Source organism: Phodopus roborovskii, unplaced genomic scaffold, assembly GCF_943737965.1.
Source record: "Phodopus roborovskii unplaced genomic scaffold, PHOROB, whole genome shotgun sequence".
In the NCBI taxonomy this organism is placed as follows: domain Eukaryota; kingdom Metazoa; phylum Chordata; class Mammalia; order Rodentia; family Cricetidae; genus Phodopus; species Phodopus roborovskii.
The window spans coordinates 38,745,687-38,765,771 of NW_026126511.1; the positions used below are offsets into that span (position 1 = coordinate 38,745,687).

The 20,085-nt window shown below is 46.5% G+C and overlaps 1 protein-coding gene across 1 annotated transcript in view; it reads right to left on the reverse strand.

Annotated features, from left to right (window-relative positions):
* Window positions 1-650: 650 nt before the first annotated feature.
* Siah3 (siah E3 ubiquitin protein ligase family member 3) overlaps window positions 651-20,085 on the reverse strand; it is a 58,608-nt gene continuing 39,173 nt past the window's right edge. The window contains exon 2 of the mRNA XM_051195367.1: window positions 651-1,379. Coding sequence (XP_051051324.1) covers window positions 711-1,379 — 669 coding nt within the window. The 3' untranslated portion in view covers window positions 651-710. The remainder of the gene's footprint in view (window positions 1,380-20,085) is intronic.

A 20,085-nucleotide genomic window follows, 5' to 3' on the forward strand; every position in this document is an offset into this window, starting at 1 on the left:
CAGGCCCGCCCTTCCAGAGATTAGAGGTTAATTTGGTGCTGTCTTTTTTCTTGCAGCTCTTTTCCTGCATCATACCTATCGATTTTCAGAAAAGCACCAACAACATCTGGGCTTTAACTGCAAAGCAAAGGGGAATGGCACGGCCAGGAAGGAGGCCAGGAGAACCTGAAAAACAGAGGTTTGTATCTGACAGCTGTCCCAGGCCTGGATCAGGCGACTGCTTCTGTCTCTCATGCTCATGCAGCTGAGCTTCGACCCCGGGCTCCAGGAAGGTGTCAGCCATGACTGACTGGGTCTACTTCCCAGACTGGCTGCCTCCACTGCTAAAGTTAGGCTCTGCCTCAAACAGCCTGAAAAGAGAAGGAAGCCAAGCCCCCTTTTAACTCCAGTGCTCTGCTTCTTGGTATTTTCTCCCTGTGGGGGCAGTAGGGAAAGAGGCTAGTGGTGGCAGGAAGTTAACTATTCTGGTCGAATCTTCCAAATGTTCTACAAAACTTTTACCAACAACACAGAGACAGATTCCACACAAAGATCTTGAATCACAGATGTTTACATAACATAATGCCCAATGGCAGATGACTGCTAACACCAACCACAAGTTACCTGAGACGAAAAAGAAAGAAAAAAAGGAAGGGAGGGGGAACAAAAAGGTCCAGGCACCTGGAGGTCCAAGGTGCACAGGCAGCGCGGGTACCCAGCGGCTCCTGGTCTCACATCTCGGCATCCGTGGCGCCGACCTCCGTAGCAGTGATGGCGATGCCAATGGCGAGGCTGCCATTGTCAGAGAAGAGCTGGGCCAGTGAGGTGTTGAGAACCAGGCAGTCCCCATCAGTGATGACGGAGTCCACACACTCCAGGACGGATCTCGGGGTGGCCTCCCATTTGAGACGCCTGTGGTTTCTGTTGAGCTCCAGGCGATAGGTGAAGCAGTCGGCCTGGGTGGGGGTCCCAATGAGCATCATGGTAGCAAAGAACTGAGGGTGCCCTTCATGCCGCTCCTGTTTCCTGAGCACCAGCAGGAAGTGGTGGCCCAGGCAGGAGTGCATGATGATCCAGTCGGCTGGCGCTGGGAGGTGCATGTCCGTGGCCAGGAAGACTATCTCTGCTCCCTGCAGGATGTCGATCCTGTGGGTCTGCCGCAGATGAGGCACCACCACCTCCAGGTGGCCTTCCCAGTGGCAGGAGAAGAGTGGGCACAGGCAGGGTGTCACCTGAGCGCTGTGCATCCCTGCCTCCTGGTGGTGGAGGTGGCCTGGACGGGCATGGTGGCACAGGTGGCTGTGGTGACAGTGGTGGCGATGGCGGTGGGGAAGATGGTTCGGGTGGAAGCTACCTTGCTCTGTGGAGTTCTGAGTGATGGCCCGTCTACTGGACACATACTGGAAGGAAAGAGAAGTGTGTCAGCAGGGTGTGAGGCTTGTCTCTGGTATCAAGTGTGGCTCTCCCGATGTTAGAAGCGTTAAAGGCAGGCTGTACAGTGAAAGCATGGAATCTCTCTCTCTCTCTCTCTCTCTCTCTCTCTCTCTCTCTCTCTCTCCCCTCTCTCTCCCTCACTCCCTCTCTCCCTCCTTTCTCTCTCTACCTTCCTCTCTCTCCCTCCTTCTCTCTCTCCCTCTTCCTCTCTCCCTCTCTCCCTTCCTTCTCTCTCTCTCTCTGCCTGATAAAATGTAACCCTCATTTTTCATCAAAGACACTTCTCTTTGCAGATGGAGACCATTATAGAAAGCTACCACTCATCAAAATGCAGAGAAGAACTGGTCATGAGGTGCCCAGCCCCAGTGGATTTATCTGGAACACATCTCCTATACCTCAGGCTCAGGGGACACCGTGGAAGAGAGGTGAAAAGATGGTAAGAGCCAGAATATCAGAGTGTCTGCTGTGAGGCTGAGTCCCCTAGAAATAACATGACATTGCAATAACATGGCTACCTGAACAAGACCCAAAGAAGTACAACAACAATAGACATGCTAATAAAGAGTGGGAACTCTCACGGGCAACTAAGGAGTGCTGGGGAGGAGACGTATGGTCTCCTCCAGGGATGAGCCCACTAATTAGTTACATAATACCAAATGGCCAGGCCTGAAATTGTGAACATTACAAACAACACTGAACAGATTTAGTAGGTTGCAGTTATACACACACACACACACACACACACACACACAGAGTAACAATAATAATTAAAGGAAAAGAGGTCATGAATTTGAGAGGGGGCAAGGAGAGGTAGGAGAGTTTGGAAGGAAGAAAGGGCACAAATTTCCTCAAGGTGTTCTTTGACCTTTTCCCACTTATATGGTTACTCAGTACATACACACACACACACACACACACACACACACACACACACACCACTATTTTTTAAATGAGATGGAGAGATAGCTTAGTAGGTAAAGTGCTGGACCTGTGTTTGATCCCCAGAACCCACATTAAAAACAAACAACAAACAAACTGGGTGTGGTGGCACACACTTGCAGTCCCAATGCTGAGAAGATGGGACAGGCGGATCCCTGGGACTCCTTGGCCCGTGACTCTCCCAATTAACTTGGTGAGTTCCAGGCCAATGACAGAACCTGTGTCAAGAAAAAGAGAAAAGCAAAGAAATGGTGTCTGTGTCTAAGGACTGAGACTAAATATTGTCCTTTGGCTCTCACAAGTGTGTATACACCTATACAGAACATACGTCTATATACAGGTGAACGTGTAACCACACATACTAAAAAATGAGGGACATCATGGATTGGGATTGGGATTCTAAAGAATCAACTAAGAAAATCCAATATTCATGTCTTTCTTTTTCTTTAGGAAGGCATCCAAGCAGCTGGCTCATGTCCCTCTCAAGTAGCATGCACTGGTCATGTTTGTTGATGATTTTTATGTAGGCAATGGAGATGTGTAGATGGTATTCCTTTTGGATCATGGCTACTATTTGTAGAAAGAGAACCCTTTCTGTTATAGCCATTTGTCTTTCCACCGTCCCCAGGGGTCATGCTGCGCCCTAAGACAACATGCGGGATGTAAAGGTGACTGACCGTGTGCACTCACAGTCCCCAGGGAGGGAACACCAGCTGGGACTCCCAACTGCCCTGCCAGACACGTTTCTACCCTGGTCCTAGCTCCACTCTATAGCTGTCTCATCTCCAGGCAGCTTCCACCATGACCGTCTCCTACTTTCTCTCCTTCATGTGTCCACAAATACTCCCGACCCCAGGCCCATGGCTGCATGTTCTGATCAGGCATACATAAACATTTATTAAGCACTGAAAGGGGCAGACACTATAAGCATCAGGTATGTATGTAGCTGTGAGCAAAAAGGATGTGGTGCCCCTCAGTGCGTGTGATACAGACATGGATTCCGTTGTGACTGATTACAGTTTTACAAGGATCCTACATGTGACATAGGGACTGTGACTCTTATTTTCCATGGGAAGACACGGGTCTTGCTGGTAACATGCCTGAGGGTATAGAACTGTTAAACCCAGGGTTCAGTTTTCTATCTCCTGACTCCGGACACAAGAGTGCATATCCCACCCAGTTATGCTCCCTCTCTCCCCTATGCTCAAGTTCTTGTCTTAACTAGTTTGTAGGATCTGACCCATGGTGCTACTCTGTAGTGGGCCAGGCCTAGGGCCTTCATTGGGATTGGTCTCCTAAGTTATCTCAAGAGAGAGAAGTCCCTTTGTGTGCCTGCTTCCCCAGCTTTCTCCACTTCACTCAGTACAGAGGACAGTGTGAGTCTGTCCTCACACTTGCCACCATGACTGTCAGAAGAACTCCCTCCCAGCTCACTGTGGCTAACTAAAGTCTTCCAGGCTTCCCTTTCTTTAGGGCATACATGAATACATATGTACAGACTGGCACACATGGGCACACGTGTATATGTCTATGCAAACACTTATGTGTGATGTACACACTGCACATGTATGAACACACATACACAATACACTGAGATGGTCTTCTGGCAATGGCCATCACCAACAGGCGAGCATGTGTCAGAGGTGCTCTGCTTTCAACTTCTCAATTCCAGCAGCTGTTGTCTATACTCTCCGTGTGGGGCTGTGAACTCTAAGAGACATTGCCCATAGTTCTATGGGAAGCTATTGATGGTCTACTGTGCTGTGGAATAATCCTTTTGTACACTGTAAAGATTTGTCACTTGAATTTGTTTAATAAAATGCTGATTAGCTGTTGTCAGACAGCAATCAAACTGAGGACGCTGGGAGGAAGAAGGGCAGTGTCAGAGGAGTCACCAGCCAGACAGAGAGAACAGAAGATGAATGTGCCATGCTAACAAATGTACCACCATGTGGCAGAGTGTAAATAAGGAATATGGGCTAACTTAAACTGTAAGAGCTGGTTAGTAATAAGCCTGAACTATTAGCTGAGCACTTGTAATTAATATAAGCCTCAGTGTGTTTATTTGAGAGTGGTTGCAGGACAGGAAAACTCTACCTACACGACTGTTACATATTCTATGTACCTGTCCAAGAGGAAAAGTTGTCTTCAGCAGTGAAGCAAAAGATTGGGTCCAAGAATCCTGCTAGTGATGGATTGGATTTACTCTTCAGTGTTCATATAGGGAAGGGAATAATTAACTAATATGCAGCCTCTAAAAACGTGTTAGGCACTATGGAAAGTAGGTATATTTTTGAATGATTCGTTCGTCTATTTTTTTCCACAATAGAAAATAATTTCTTTCATGGATGTATGCAGACCTGGCAGGTGACCCAGCTCTTCTTCTATGCTTAGGGGCCTTGGGCTCTTATGGAAAAGCCTAGAAGCTGCCCCATCCCTGAGAAGCCTATTTTCCTACCTGGTTTTTTGAAACCACCATAATAGGAACACAGTGGCCATGTATATGGAGAAAATAAGCCACTTGTCCAAGGTCCCAGAGCTCATGGGGCTGAGGTTGGGAGTGGAGATGAAGGAACTAGGGACATGCTTGAATCATTCCAGGCTGAGTATTAGGGCTCTAGTTGGCTTTTGTATATATTTGTCCAATAGCATTGATTAAGTCAATTTTCTTTTTGAGAAAGTGTTTGCCTCAAATGAGTGTCAGAAGATCACATGGTGATGATGTTAAAAACTGTAAAGTGCTATTAAAAACTAAGTTAAAAGCTGGGTGGGGGGGATTCATACCTGTAATTCCAGTACTTAGGAGATGGAGGCAGAGGATCAGGAGTTCAAGGCCATCCTCAACTAGATAGTGAGTTCTAGGCCGGCTTGGGCTATATGAAACCTTATCTCAGGAAAAAAAAAAAGAAAAAAGGAAAATCAACTAACCAACTAAGTGAACTAATACACACCACCTTCCCCTGCCTGCCCAAGAAAAACTCTATTATACCACTATTTAGATATGGTTTAAAGACTTTGGTGACCTTGAATCTTGGCCTTCAGTTGCTGCTCAGTCTTGCTGTTGGCCTAGACCTCCTGTCCCAAAGCTGAGGCAGGACAGTACAGTGACCGAGTGCATCATCTCTGAGCATATTATCGTCTGTATGTCTTTCCCCAGTCCATGTCCTATTCTTTCCATTCTGAGCTGTGCAGCTAGTGTCAGGAACAAATGCATAGTGTTTGTGTTCTGTTAGCTACTGTAATGTAGAGAACATTTTCAACCCATGGTTCCCAACCTTCCTCATGCTGCGACACTTAAATACAGTTCCTCATGTCATGGGGGCCATTTTAGAACTAATTTTGCTGTTATGAGTCATAATGTAAACATCTGCATTCTCTGATGGCCTTAGGTGACCCCTGTAAAGGGGTCAAGTGACCCACAGGTTGAGAATCATTGCTTTAAAATATTTGGGAGGAGGTTCATGGGCTATATGGCAATACTAGACTCTTATATAAGAGTTTTGAGCATCCAAGAATCTTAGTATCTGGAGGGAGAGGGGGAGTTCTGGAACCAAGCCCTGTGTGTACAGAGAGGACCACATGCAATGGGGATCTGGAAGTTCACACTGGAGGGAGTAACTATTTTAGCTGGTATGGGATAACATTACGCCAAGCAAGGAGAAAGGTGGCTTCTCTAGTGAGAACAAAATATTTACCAGTAAGGAGAACAGAAGATTAGAGAAACCAGAAAGAGCACAAGGTACATTAGAAGTGCTGAGAACTTTCCTAGAAGCCTGCCACTCTGGTGCAGATGGAGAGTAGTGGGGTCATATTTCCAAGGTCTTGTAAGTCAAGCTATGCCTGAAATGACCTCCCATGCCTAGTAGGGAGTAGCAAGAGGCTTAGGACACTCCGTTGTTAGCTTTAAGGGACCTCTGTGGGTAGTCTGGCATTTTTTTTTAAAAGCCAGACAGCAGAGCCTGCTCCAAACTGGCATTCAGAATGGGGCCGTCAGATGGTCCCTACCCTGTCCCTACTGGGCCCAAGTGATGGCCCTTCACTTAGTCTTTCTGGTTGCTTCCTTTCGGTTTCTTTCATCTTCCACCAGCCCTAGCCATTTTTGTTTTTTAATTGCTGTGGCACTACATGATAGATAGGGGCTTAATCAGAGGAGACTGAATCGAATGACTATGCAAATGGAGTCTGGCATTATGAACTCATGGAGACCTGTGCACTCTCTGCACTCTGAAAAAGAACTAAAAATAAATGCAGCCTTAATTCTTCATTTCTCCCAGTTCCGTCTTTTGATGCAAAATATGTTTCATTTAAATGATCCTGGGTAAGGGAGGTCACAGGGCTGCTGGCAAGGAGAAGGGATTTGTTTAATTGGCAAAATGCTAATCATTTTTGGAAAATGAATTCTAATCTTCCCATCTAATACAGTGGATGTGTGAGTAATTACTTTCCTTCACTAAACTGTTAATGCAACATTAGTGATTACACTAATTAAAACTAATGAACTCTTGCCACTGATAAACCCTCAGTCAGGCAATGGATGGCGACCCTCCATTGGCTGTGTTTAACTTCCCTTTTGGAAGAGAGGTTTTGAATTAACCTTTAGAGTAATGCACAAAATTGGGTTTAGAAATGTTAGGCTTTATAGACTGGGTATAATTCTATCCCTAACCATTAGTGAGACTATTTCCACCGAGGGTATAATTGAATTTTAAAACACATTTCTTAATTTGATCAACCACACTCCTATGCTTGGTAATGGTTGTCCTTTTGAATCCTGGATTCAGGAGGGGAAACCCGTCCTTGGAATTATCTGGGACCTTCCTCCAACTTCTGCTCCCGGTGGGTGGAAGTCTCCCCTAGAGGGTTGCTTTGCCTTTCCACTCACCTCAAGGAACTGGCCCTTGCTACTTGAACAGAAAGAGGACTCTGCACCCTTCTTTAACCGATGCTGGGATGATTGTGTTAGTTAGCTGAGGATTGAGTCTGGGAGAAGGGACAGATCTGATGTTGCCAAGGCCTTTTATCTAGCGAGTGGAAGAACAAACAGGCTGGGTGGCGAAACATTTGGGGCTGATCCCAAGTAAAGGCCTGGTCCCAAGTAAACAGTGAGGATAACTGTGACGTGGGCCTTTTCTGTTTCTGGGAAAGAAAGAGGGGAAAACTTAATGTTGTTTATTTGGTTTTCCTGCCTCTCCACATCTTTCGCTCAAAACCTGCAGTGACTATAAACATCACAAGCCCAGGAAAACACTAGAACGCTCCGCCAATGGTTAAGAAGTGAGGAAAGGCCAGGCATGGTGGTGTATGCTTTTAATTCCAGGACTTGGGAAGCAGAGGCAGACAGATTTCTGTGAGTTCGAGGCTAGCCTGGTCTACAGGTGAGTTCCAGGACAGCCAGGACTGTTATACAGAGAACCCATGTCTCAAAAAAACAAAACAAAACAATCCTTAGGGGGTAGGGTTAGGGTTAGGGTAAGGGTTAGAGCTAAGAAGCTGGAGTGAAGCTCTGCCACTGAGACAGGGCACCCTTCCTAATGTAGCAATGCTCCCCCGCCCTACTTCCTCAGATTCAGTTCTCAGCTGAATTTGGGGGCATGGAAGGGTGTCATATTCCTGTGGACGGCGTGGTCATGCCTGCATTCTTCTTTAAAATACTTTTGCATAACAAACAGGATATAAATGCATAATTTTAACACCACGCTCGCTCGGTGGGGCTGTCAGTGCCTGTTTCGGGAATTCACACCTCAGCATGATCACCTAACGTTTTATTGGAAAAGACCATATCCCAGAGATAATGAGGACAATTGCCTCAATTGGTATCTGTATTTCTGATTCACACCAGATGCTGCTAATTAACACTTATGCATGGGTTCTCATTGGGGAAATTAGTGGCTTGTCACTCAGCATAACAGATGCTCAGAATGGACTCTCTGTGATGTCTGAGAGTCAGTTATGAGAAGTCAGACAAATTCCTCATTTGGTGAATGGGTTCTGAAAGTTTCTTCTCAAAATACTTGGTGCCCAGCCTCTGAGATGGGACTTACGTCGATGGATACCCTCCCTTAAGAGTTCAGGTTTTTACTTTACTGAATGCTGTAATTCTGGCATTTGGGAGGCTGAGGCAGGAGAATTGCCATGAGTTTGAGCTTGGCCTGGGCTGTAATGTGAGACCCTGTTTCAAAATGCATTGTCAAGCTGCTTTGCAAATACTCATATTTATAAGCATAGATAAGTGTGTGTTCAGAAGGGCTCCTAGAGCAGGGCAGGGCAGGTAATGCAGAGACTCATAGCTGGTCAGAGTGATGGGGAAGTGATGATGGAGTGCTTGGCCCTAAATGGGACATCTGTGTCTCCCTCCGAGGCTCAGGGAACATTGCTGAAGATGGGGTGGAAAGAATGTAAGAGTCAGGCGGGGGAGATGGGCAGAAATACGGCTTTTGGACATGGCATGACCACGGCACTCATGAACTCACCAAAGCCGTGGTTATTGTACAGGACCTGTACAAGAATGGTCCAACCAACATTTTGTCACGGGCAGGAGGGGCATGAGGCCCTATCCCTAATGGTGCGTGTGTAGGGAGTACTGGCTGTTAATGGTTGCCGGGGGAGACGGCGTCACTTTCCTCAATGGTGTAGGCACTGAGCAGTGGCCCTTGTGACACAAAAACGAAAACAAACCCCCACCCATGCTCCTGGAAGCAGCTCTGGGTGAGTGGATCACGTGCAAAGGGAAGGAGACCCAGGAGTGGAAGGGAGCTGGTAGGGAAGAGAAGGTTCCAGAGGGAGGTGAATGAGAGAGGCCAGTGAAAGTGATCAAACTCCATGTTATACGCGTATGAAACTGTCAGAGAGAGAGACGGGGGAGAGAGAGGGGGGGGGAGGAGAGAGAGAGACAGAGAGAGAGAAGACAAAAATGTCTATGCGCGTACTTTCTTTCCCAGTGACCTGGTGGCTAAATCCCCTGAAGTTGGATGTGGAGGTTGTTGAGTCAGGATCTATCTATGCCATCAACTCACTCAGTAAGAGGGAAAGGGGATGCTACTGTAAAAAAGAAGAAAGCAACCTTGGTGGATAAATACTATTTTAAATCGAGACCCACGAGTGACAACATAAGAAATTCATAGATCTGAGCACATAGGCACTAGTCTGTGGTCTCAAAGCCTCCCAAGAGGCTTGTCCTCTCTTAAATGAGATCCCTGGTCATGGTAGGGAAGGAAAGAAAATGGGGTGATGCTGTGAGAACAACAGCAACACCCAGCCTTGAGTCCCTAGGCATGAGATCACGGGGCCGTCAGCTTCTAGCTCCACTCCCTTGCCTGAGCAGGACTGTTGACTTACCCGTGTCATCTTCTGACTAGACTCATTGCTGATGTGGGTACAGTGCCGGACACACACACACACACACACACACACACACACACACACACACACACGGATGCTTGGCACACATATGCAGCACAGAGCGTTAGTAATAGCCTCCTCTAGGACACAGTGGTCAGTCCTTTACCTCACTCGGCTGTGTCAGCCATGGTCCCAGCCCGGTGCCTGTTTGAGGCAATCAGCTATTCTGAAGACTGTGTTACCCCCTGACCTGTGATGCGGCTGGAAAGCAATTGAGCATCAGACAACTTAACTCTTTATTCAACCTGCACTGGATGTCACTAATTGTTGACCTCTCCTTGGTTGGGATGGAGTCATTGATGACAGGGGTTATATTAACTTGCCCAGCACTGTGTCCTGTGGAGGGCAAGACCAGCACTTTGAAGCTCCAGGTGGCTAACAGATTCTCAGTGAGTACACACTATTGGAATGAGAGAATGAACACATGGCTCTCTGTCGTAAACAAGTCCTTATTTGGCTAAGCCTGTTCGGCTTGTTTGCTTCCGTATAAGAGCAGCCTATCTGCAGGGTCCACATGGCTCACTGGGGTTGGTCAGCACAAGGGGATTTAAGCCTGTGTGGGCATTTCCCTGGGGTCGCCAGAAGAAGAAGCATGTTCAAGGATCCTGATTAAACTGCTAGAAGAAGATCTTCCCTGAGTCATGTTTTTCCTTGCTGGTTGAGGATGGGTGTGACAGTAAGAGGCAAATAGATTTGGAAATAGAGTCTGCTGGGTTAACAGAGGAAATCTGTCCCCTGGATAGATCTAGATTGATTTTCTTTCAGTACCTCTGCAGGATCATTGACCTAACAAATGGCTGAAGCGCCCATGCGCTCCTATTATTCACACAAAGGTAGCTTCAGTCCAAGCAAAGATGATTGTTGTTCTCTAAGTCTATCTTCCCATAAGATGAGTAGCTGTGGTTGCTTGAACAAGAATGGCCCCACAGGCTCATATATTTGAAAGCTTAGTCACCAGGGAATGGCACTATTTGAAAAGATTAGAAGGATCAGGAGTGTGGCGGAAGAGTGTCACTAGGAGCGGGCTCATACCAAGCCCAGAGTGTCTCTCTCTACCTGCAGTCAGAGCACACACACTCTCTTCTCTCACTCCTTCTCTCTTTCTCTCTCTCTCTCTCTCTCTCTCTCTCTCTCTCTCTGCCTGCAGATCAGGATGTAGCTCTCAATACTCCCTCCAGCTACGCTTCCTGCTATGATGACGATGGACTAAGCATCTGAAACTGTAAACACACCCCCAGGTAAATTATTTCTCTTGTAAGAGTTGCCTTGGCCATGATGTCTCTTCACAGCAGTAGAGCAGTGACTAAGACAGTAGCTAACAGGTTGTGTCCATCCAGAGCCCTACAATCTACCACATTACATCTGTATTTCTATATTCCATCCGGATAACTAGGATGCTGGACTTCCCTCCTAATGGCTGAGACAGTTCCCTGCAGTCTATGCTATTCAGGGATTCATCAACCAGGAGGCAAATCCTTGGGCTCAAAGAGTAGTCAATAAATGGGTATCTGGGAGAAGGTGAGAAGAATTTAGATGTGTGAGCTGTAGTGTCCACTTGGTTTTATGGGAGGCTCCTTACAGTGTGGAATGAGCCAGATTTGGAAGAAAGGAGCGTGGACTGTTGTCTGAAACTGTGTACATAGTTTATTGTGAAGGTATTAAGTTATTAAGCTAGAAAAATGAAACATTTGTAGAGTCTCATACCTGGAGTTTTTACTTAGAAATCGTGTGTGTGTGTGTGTGTGTGTGTGTGTGTGTGTGTCTTTGTGTCTGTGTGTGTCTGTGTGTGTCTCTGTGTGTCTGTGTGACCTTTCACTTGTAATTTTTGCTGTGAGCTCTTCAGGTGTTCAGGGCAGACCTGCAGTCAAAGCACATGGCTGGAGGAAAGCTGCTTTCTTTCCATTTATGTCTGGCTCTGATATTTTTATCTGTGAAACTTGGAGCATGCTAATGAGTCTTGTAGATGAAAAGATTTTTCTTAGAAGTCACTTTTTGTAGAGTTCGACTTTTATATTGCAGCTGTAAGTGGAATCTAGGCCTACATGCATAGTTTAAAGGTTAAAATGTAATTACCTGGAACTCCATTAACTAGAAGCATCCATGTAGGATGGCATCAGGACCACAGGGTGACTGAGGGAGGTGTGTTGGGCCTCACTGGGAGAGCACGCTCAGCAGAACTGGACAATCCAGACTGTGGGCAGTAGTGCTGATCCTTTAACAACAGAGGCCCCTACAGCTGACTGAGTGTCCTAACCTTAGGGAGAAGGTAGGCTTCTAGAAATGGTTACATGTGCAAGTGTAAACATGGAAAGCAAGTATTACAAAGTACATCCTGGGTGGCATGAGACAATCTGATGTTCTGATTGCTCCAGGTATGCTTGGTTCTTAGTTCTTCAAAGACATCATGACTGAGAACTCTACAAATTCAACTAGTTTGGTTATAAATCCCAACTTGTCCCATCATGTCCACAGCCTCCCCATCCTCTGCAGAGCACCCTTGGATCAGCTACATTGTATCCACCCACTAGGGTCCCTGCTTGTAGCAAGGTCTAGTCTGTCCCATGCTCCTTCTAACACACAAGGCATTCATCCAGGGTCTTTGTTCCTTCTAACACACAACTCATTGTGTGTCCAGAGTCTTTCTTGACAGTGACCTGAGCTCCAGAAAGGTGAGCCATGTGTCTGTCTACAAGTGCAAGTCTATCTTCAACAGCATTGCTCAGAAGTGGTAGCTGCCAGATACATGTGTGTGGGAGAAATTACTCCTCCTGTGACCCCCACACGATCCAATCACCGTTTACTCTCTGAGACCACCACCCAGATGCAGATTATCTGCGTTAACTCTCAGGACTACTATAGCAGCTTCCTCGATAGACAGAATGTGCTAGAATTGAGACCCTTAAAATTATATGCCTACATGGTCACCCCCTGGAACATGTGACTGTGATGTCTCCATTTGGGAAAATTGGTCTTTGCAGGAATGATTTAATTGAGTCTTGGGATACAACCATTCTGGTTATCCAAATAGTCCCCAAATCCAATGACAATTCCTCTTAGAAGAGACAAGAGCAGGGGACATGGGTGATGGTATGGTCTCTGCAGTTATCATGTCCTACAGGGAAATGAATCTGGAAACTTGGTACAGCTGGACTTGGTCAGTCAGACTGAATCAAAACTTCTAGAGAGTCTGATCCTGTGGTTTAGTTTTCTTGCACATTTAAACACACTCAAACTTTGGGGGAAAGTCTCCACAAAGCTTCCAGAATAGCTACATAGAAATTCTTGCAAAACATGACCTGTACAATAAGAATGAGTTCTACTGGCTGATAGACAGTGTTCAGGGCTAGAGCCTGAGAGAAAGGGTTTATAATAAGCATTAAGGATAGGTTCTGTTGATGGAGGATGAAGGATGGAGGAAGGGGCCTCTTTCATAAGAATGAGTTCTATTTACTGAGAGACAAAGCCCATGATTAGGGCCTAAACAATTCTCAGGTTTGGGGGAACATTCAGTTGGAGGCTGTCTCCTAATAGAATAGCAAAGCATGACAGAGTTATTTGATAAAGTCATTGCATATTCCAAGTGGCCAGGCATCGCTTGTTTCCCTCGGTTGAAGAAAATAGGCCTGTGTTGTTTCAGAAGCCTGGTTCCTCCAATGCTTTCTTTAAGCTGAGCCTCCTACATCGTGGGCACAGGGGAGAGCGCCATTGAAGAAAGAGGTAGAGCTGGAGAGATACAGCCACAACCCCTGGAATGCTTGGACTCCTCAGAATTGAAAGAAGCAGGTGAATTCTCCTAGGAGCATTCAGAAGGAGAGCCCACTCAGTGACATTTTGAATCTGGCCTTTTGTTCTCTGGACTGTGTGAGTGTGCCTTTTATTGTTATAAGTCACCAAGCTGCAGTGATTTGTCATGGTATCCAAACTCCGGAACTAAGCCCTGGGTCTCCCTGTGTCTGTCTTATCCTCATACAGGCTGGAACAGTTCTCATTAAATAGTCTAAAGAGTTTCCATCCTTTACAGTGAAACCCAAACTTCCTCTCACTGTCATCAGGAACCAACCCACTGTGTCTGCTTCTGAGCTATCCAGCCTCACATCCTTTCCTCTTTACCTCTCCCGTGTTCTGCTCTGTACACAGTGGCCTGTGCTGTCTGCTGACCATGCTGACCATACTCCCGCACAGGGCCTTTCCCTGTCCATGTCCTTTGACGGTGCTTTGGATTCTCCATGATCGCTTTGAAACCCGACTCCAGTTGCGAAGACCACTGCAGCCATGACTGATGCTGAGATCACCGGACCTGCTTCAGGAAGCCTTGCTCCAGCAACAGCCACTTCAGGTAACTTGCACTATTTTGGAAGATTCCACGCCGGGCAAAGCAGTTCTTGGCAAACTTTAGAAGACCCTACACTTGATGCAGCTGTTCTCACTCTGGCTGAGAGAGGGGCCTCCTGGGCCATTCAGCAAGGAGCCTGGAGACTGGTGTAATGGGAAGCTTGCGATTGGTTTGTAAGTGAGGTGAGAAATCAGAATTCTGAGCAGAGATCTCAGGCAGGCAGGAGAAGGAACCCTCGTTTTCCCCTCCATCTTGCTGGTGGAACCTAGAAGGCTTTGATGAAATGAACCTAGAAGGCTTTGATGATATGCATTTGTAAGCATGAGTCCCTTCAGGGTGGGAGACAAACCAGGAGTCAGGATGGGTCAGGCCTAATATAGCTTAGTGAACTATCTGTCACCTGAAGCACTGGCCGAGCTTTGAAGTCTGTGTGGGACTGCTTCAGCCTCTCTTCACTCTGGCCCTACAAACCAGCAGACTGAAGACAAGAGCAAGATCACAAACGACTGAATAAAGGCACTGGGCTCCAGTGCCCCCAGAATGCCACACACTGAAAGCCCCGGGATCTCACGGCCATCTCCTAGGAGAAAGCCACTGGGTCAGAGGGGGCAGACGGGGAAGAGGCAAGGATAACAAGTTCAAGCTATTATGAACAATCACTGTGGGTCCATTTGTTCAGCTGAGAAAGAATTCAGAGATAGGCAAATGGGTAGCTGCTCCAGTGCTAACAGCCCGAGGGTCCAGGGATTCTCAGACTGAAGTTCTATGTCCAGAGGGTCTAGCTTTAAGTCTTAAGGATCAGAAGCTTGTGACTCTAAGTCTTCTAAGTCAGAGGCTTATTGTTCTAGGTACTCACGGCAGAGGTTTGCTGCCTTGGGCTCACAGAACCAACACCCAGTGACTAGAGTCACAGTTTCCAAGATTTAGGCATCGGGGCCCTTAGCTCTTCAACGTTCTATGCCGGTGGCTGCTCTGGCTCCTCCCGGCTAGCCACTCATCTTCGGTCGTTCCAATGTTTCTGCCATGTCTTGCTTTCTCAATACTCACGTTGACCTTCCTAGTTGTAGCCCCTGCAGATTCTGTTCTCTGGTGCTTTTAAAACTCCCTAGTGCTGAGACTCTGAATTTTGCCAGGTGGTGGTACACACCTTTAGTCCCAGCAGTCAGGAGGCAGAGGCAGGCGGATCTTTGTGAGTTCCAGACCAGCCTGATCTATAAGAGCTAGTTCCAGGACAGGGCTCCAAAGCTACATAGAGAAACTTTTTGTTGTCTCATTAAAAAAAGAAAGAAAGAAAGAAAGAAAGAAAGAAAGAAAGAAAGAAGAAAGAAAAAGAAAAAGAAAAAGAAAAAGAAAAAAAAAAAAGACTCTGAGCTTTGGTTTTCTTGACTCTGGCCTGAATAAGTGAAACTGGAGATGATGTCACCATAAAAAGGCATGGTGTCTACTTTCAGGCATGAATGTAGCTCATAGGACCCTTCCCAGGATACTTGTCTCCCCACATCTCACACATATCTGGAGCAAAGCCGCCCCCCCCCCCCCGTGTCCCAGTGCAGGCTTAAGTTCAAATAACCCCTCTTGGAAAATTAGGCTTTCATAAGTCTATCCTTAAAGTGGGGTATACATCATTTTATCAAGAGTAGATGGGAAATCCGGGATGCAGAATAGAAAGAAAATTGATTTTTGAAGTCACACTAACATGGGTGTGAGTCCTGGGCTCTTTAATTAACCTCTTCATGCTTCAGTTTCCCAGCTTATAAAGTGGGATTATCAGATCTCCCAGAGTGTAGGTAAGGACTGAATGAGACACAGAGAATATTTGTAATAGTAGAGCCCAAAGTGAGAAAGACATAGGCGGCAGCCATAATCACCAACAAACAGATAGTTGACTGGGGCTAAAGACCCACACTTTACATACAGTAGATGAGACTGTGAATCATGAATGCCCCTCTAAATATTGAAAGGGTCTTGCAATGAAAGAGTATCTTGGTGATCTGGGCCAAGGAATGTCACAAAAATCACACCAGGCAACAGACTTCACACAAGAGAGTTATGCAGAGGGAGCACAGAATGGCTGCCTCCGAGCAGGGGATGGAAATCATCCACTGGTGGACCAGGTTGGGTCGATGGGCTTTATAGGGGTATGGAGCATGCGCACAGTGGAAACCTGGTGAAGTAGAAATGTGGGTGGTTCTAGTTGACTAACAAATATCCTTTAAAGACTCCTGATGATTTTGGTTGGGATTAATATTTTCATCAGTGCAAGTCTGTCACTGAGTATTTCCACTTGACCACTAGACAGTGAATACTGGCTACAGTGCACAGAGGAAGCCTAGCTGACTACATGGAATGTAATTGGTGATCCACCACTGCCATTGGCATCACCACCACCATCATTATCACCATCACCATCACCTCCACCACCATCATTGTTACCATCTTTATCATTAAGCATTTGGTTAAGGCAATCATCATTGTGAGTTTAGACAATCCTATGAACAGATTAATCACAGGATTAAGAATTTAGGAGGTCCTGCCTTTCACCTTTTTATCAGGTAGAAGTTGTATCTGTTGCCTGTGATGCTATTAGCTAGCTGGGGGATGGGAAGAAGGGCCATGAGAGTCACACTTGGATCAGAACGATGGAGAGCAAGAACTCTGTGGGTGAGTTCTAGAGAGCCACGGGGTCTGGGGAGCCATGACTGGCACCACAGCCCTGCCTATGGGAGTGTGGAATTTGTTCTGTGTCCTAGAGCCAGGAAGCTCCTTTCTGAAACCAGACTAAAGGCTCAGTTCTGAAACAAGGAAGCACCCCATTGTATATGTGGCTACCCTCATTCCAACCCGAGGACAGTGCAGCTTCAAACAGCTACTGATAGCACTGAGTATCCTCCTAAATGAGGTGGGGCAGCTGTTTTATTAAGTCTAGATCTTTGCCAGATGCTAGGTGCATATTTAATAAAAATCAGGCTTGGGGGAGGTATGAAGGAAGAGGGAGAAATTGCTGCCCTCTGGGCTTGGAAGCTTAGCTATCCATCCAGTCCCAAGTAATTCATTCATCTACCTTTCATCTTTGAGTTATTAAAGCCCCAGAATGTCTCTAAGGAACAGGTTTATTAGTGTTCCAAGATAATTAGTTGGTGCTACTTTCAAGGCAATTCAGACTGTCCCCATGTAGGTATTTCGTCCCAGAATTCACCATGGCTCTGTTTTTACCTTGGTTTATTTTGTTCACGTTTTTCCCTATTAGAGAGGCAGTCACCTTCTCTGAAGCTTCTAGACTCTCCAAAAGGCCTGGTCTCTCAATGAGAGATGAAGTCCCCAGCCTTCTGTGGACTAAAGTTCTTTATCTTGTGTCACACTTGCAGCTGGGTTCCCTGTGACCACCCAGGAGGGTGGGTTTACTTCCTTTCTCTTCTCTCCATTCCTTGGGGATCAGTGGAGGGGAGGAGCTCACCCTACCCCAAAGCCCACATTTGTATAAATCACATATACATTCCTAGCAGCTGCACAAGCACCAGGACCCCTCCCCGTTTTACTACTCTGCCTAGTAGACTAGACCCTAGCAGTCTCCAACCCTGTACGGTGAACACACAAACCCCCTATGCAACTTGCTAAAACTCAAGCTTGGCTGCATGGGTCTGGACCTGCTCCCAGGGAAGTTGGAGCTTCAGTCATTGTATCTTGAAGCATGAGAGCTTCACTTCCTCTCCCTTGGCTACTTGCATCAGACCTGGGATTTCCTACCCCCACCTGCACAAAAGCACCTGAAACCCCAGGGATCAAGGAGAAGTTTCTAAATGACCTCAGCCATTACCCTCTGTGTCTTTGCTCTCATTCCCATGGGGCTCCATTGTTACCTTCACAATAGAGGTAATGGGGCTGGACCCTGAGCTGGAGAGAGGCCTGATTTAGTAGTCAAGCAGAGCCCTGGGGACAGCTGGCAAAGCAGGAAGTCATATGGGGACTGGGAAGCAGAGCCTTGAGAGAATTCTTATTCACAGAATGGAAGTTCCTTAATCTTCTTTCTTCTCACAGTATTTAAATCTGTACTTTAGCAAAGAACTTAGCTTTAATTAATAAATTACCCATTTTTATAGTTGCCTATAATTTTCTACTGTTTAGCTTAATGTGATTTTCATGTGCAGGGTTCCAAAACAGCTTTTCTCTCTTTCTCTTAGTAATAAGACATAAACAAATGTGCTTTTCTCCAGGACCGTCTGATTTCCATACCCCTCCTCCCATTCGTCCATCACTGTTCATTTTATGTTATGGGTTGTGAGGTGCTGGGGATAAGACAGTGAGGGATAAGACAGTGAACAAAGCCTGTGTGACCTCTCTCCTCTGAGAGGTCACTTTTTTCAAAGGGAAGGAAACTATTCCACCTGTAGGAGAAAGGTCAGAAGGTATCTTGATCAGGTTCTGGCGGAGGTTGCTTGAATACTTTAGTAAAGGGATGTGGTAGTTGATTTTAAGGTCAACTTGCCATAAATTAGAGTGAGTAGTGAAAGACTTAAACTAGCAAAGAAATTAAATGGAACCCAAATAATTGGAATGCTGGGCGGAATTTGCTAACCACTGGCCCTGAGATAGCAGGATACCAAGAATTCACACTGCCCCTACTTTCAGTGAGTCAGCAGATGGTAAATAGGGTTCTTAAGAAACAAAGAGATAGCCGCAACTCCAGTTTGCCCAGACAAGATTAATTAGCACACCCCAAGGCCCTAAGGTCTGCTGACCCTAACAGCAAAACCATCCAGTCTCAAAGGGTCACATACTCAATGGACAGAGGGTCACCCCTCACCTCCCTCACCCCTCCACCCCCCCACCTCCACCCCCAGCCCCAAGCTTGTGGGTTTTGCCTTTTAAAATGCCTGTGCCTGGAGAATGATGCTTCTCTCTAGCCTGCATGCTGAGGGGGCCTGTTTGTGCAAACGTTTCCTGTTCATTAAAGCCTCTTGCGTGTTGCAGCAAGTGGACTGGACATTGGATTCTTGGGGGTACCGACTGAAACTGGGAGACTCCTCATTCTTACAGTAGGAAGCCTCAGCTGACAACTTGACCAGACTGCCTTAACTGAAGCAGGAAGATCCACCCCTTCCGGTAGCAGCTGAGATACCAAAGGGCCTGGCTGCGGGAGAGTGTCTGTCTTCGGCTGGCTTGGCTTTCTCTCTTGTTGTTGAGCCATTGAGTCATTTACCCTGTTGCTGTTTTTTCCTTCACTGAATTTAGAGTCAGTGCTTCCGGGCGTCCACTGTTGATGGAGACTGGCAGCTCTGCAGAAACCCTGGCGGGTTTCTGCACCAGATTGGGACTGCTGAGGTGCGCCCAGCCTTGTGGTCTGGGCAACTACAGGGCTGTTGGCTAGCAGACTACTCCCTCTGTTGAGGCACCAGCCAAAGGCCAGGTGCCTACTGTATTCTCAGGCTCTCAGCTGTTGTTACCACACACGGACAGAGAATGGAGAAGGTGGGATCTGTCTGCGTGGGGGCACTCCCTGTCCCTCCCTATCCATCTTCCACATGCAATCATCCCCGTGTAGATAGTATGCAGCTCATACTTCATTTCATTCCAAGCTGAGCTTTCCTTCCTAACCTGCTTAGCTCCTCAGTTGGCAGAGGAGCCAAGGACCTGGATCTAATCCTGATGTTAAGTAAAGAGAAAACATAATGACAGAGATAAATCTACGGAGAAATGATGTGTGTAGCATCCCAAAGTCAAGCCCGGGTGATTCCCTTCTCCTCTAGATGGGTCATATCAACAAACTCTTTTTCTACCTCAGATAACGGTGGGCTGGTAGGGAACTGTTTTCAAACTTACTGTTTTCTGATTAAAAGATAATGTATTCCCATCTCAAAAAGTTTAGAAAATCATGCATTGTACAAAGGCAAGAAAGCACACTCTCACAACACCACCATCCTAACAGGAGTATTATTTATGTTTTGCTAGGTACTCTTCCTGCCATGTTCTTTAACATAAATGCCTAAATGATTGCATGTGTATTC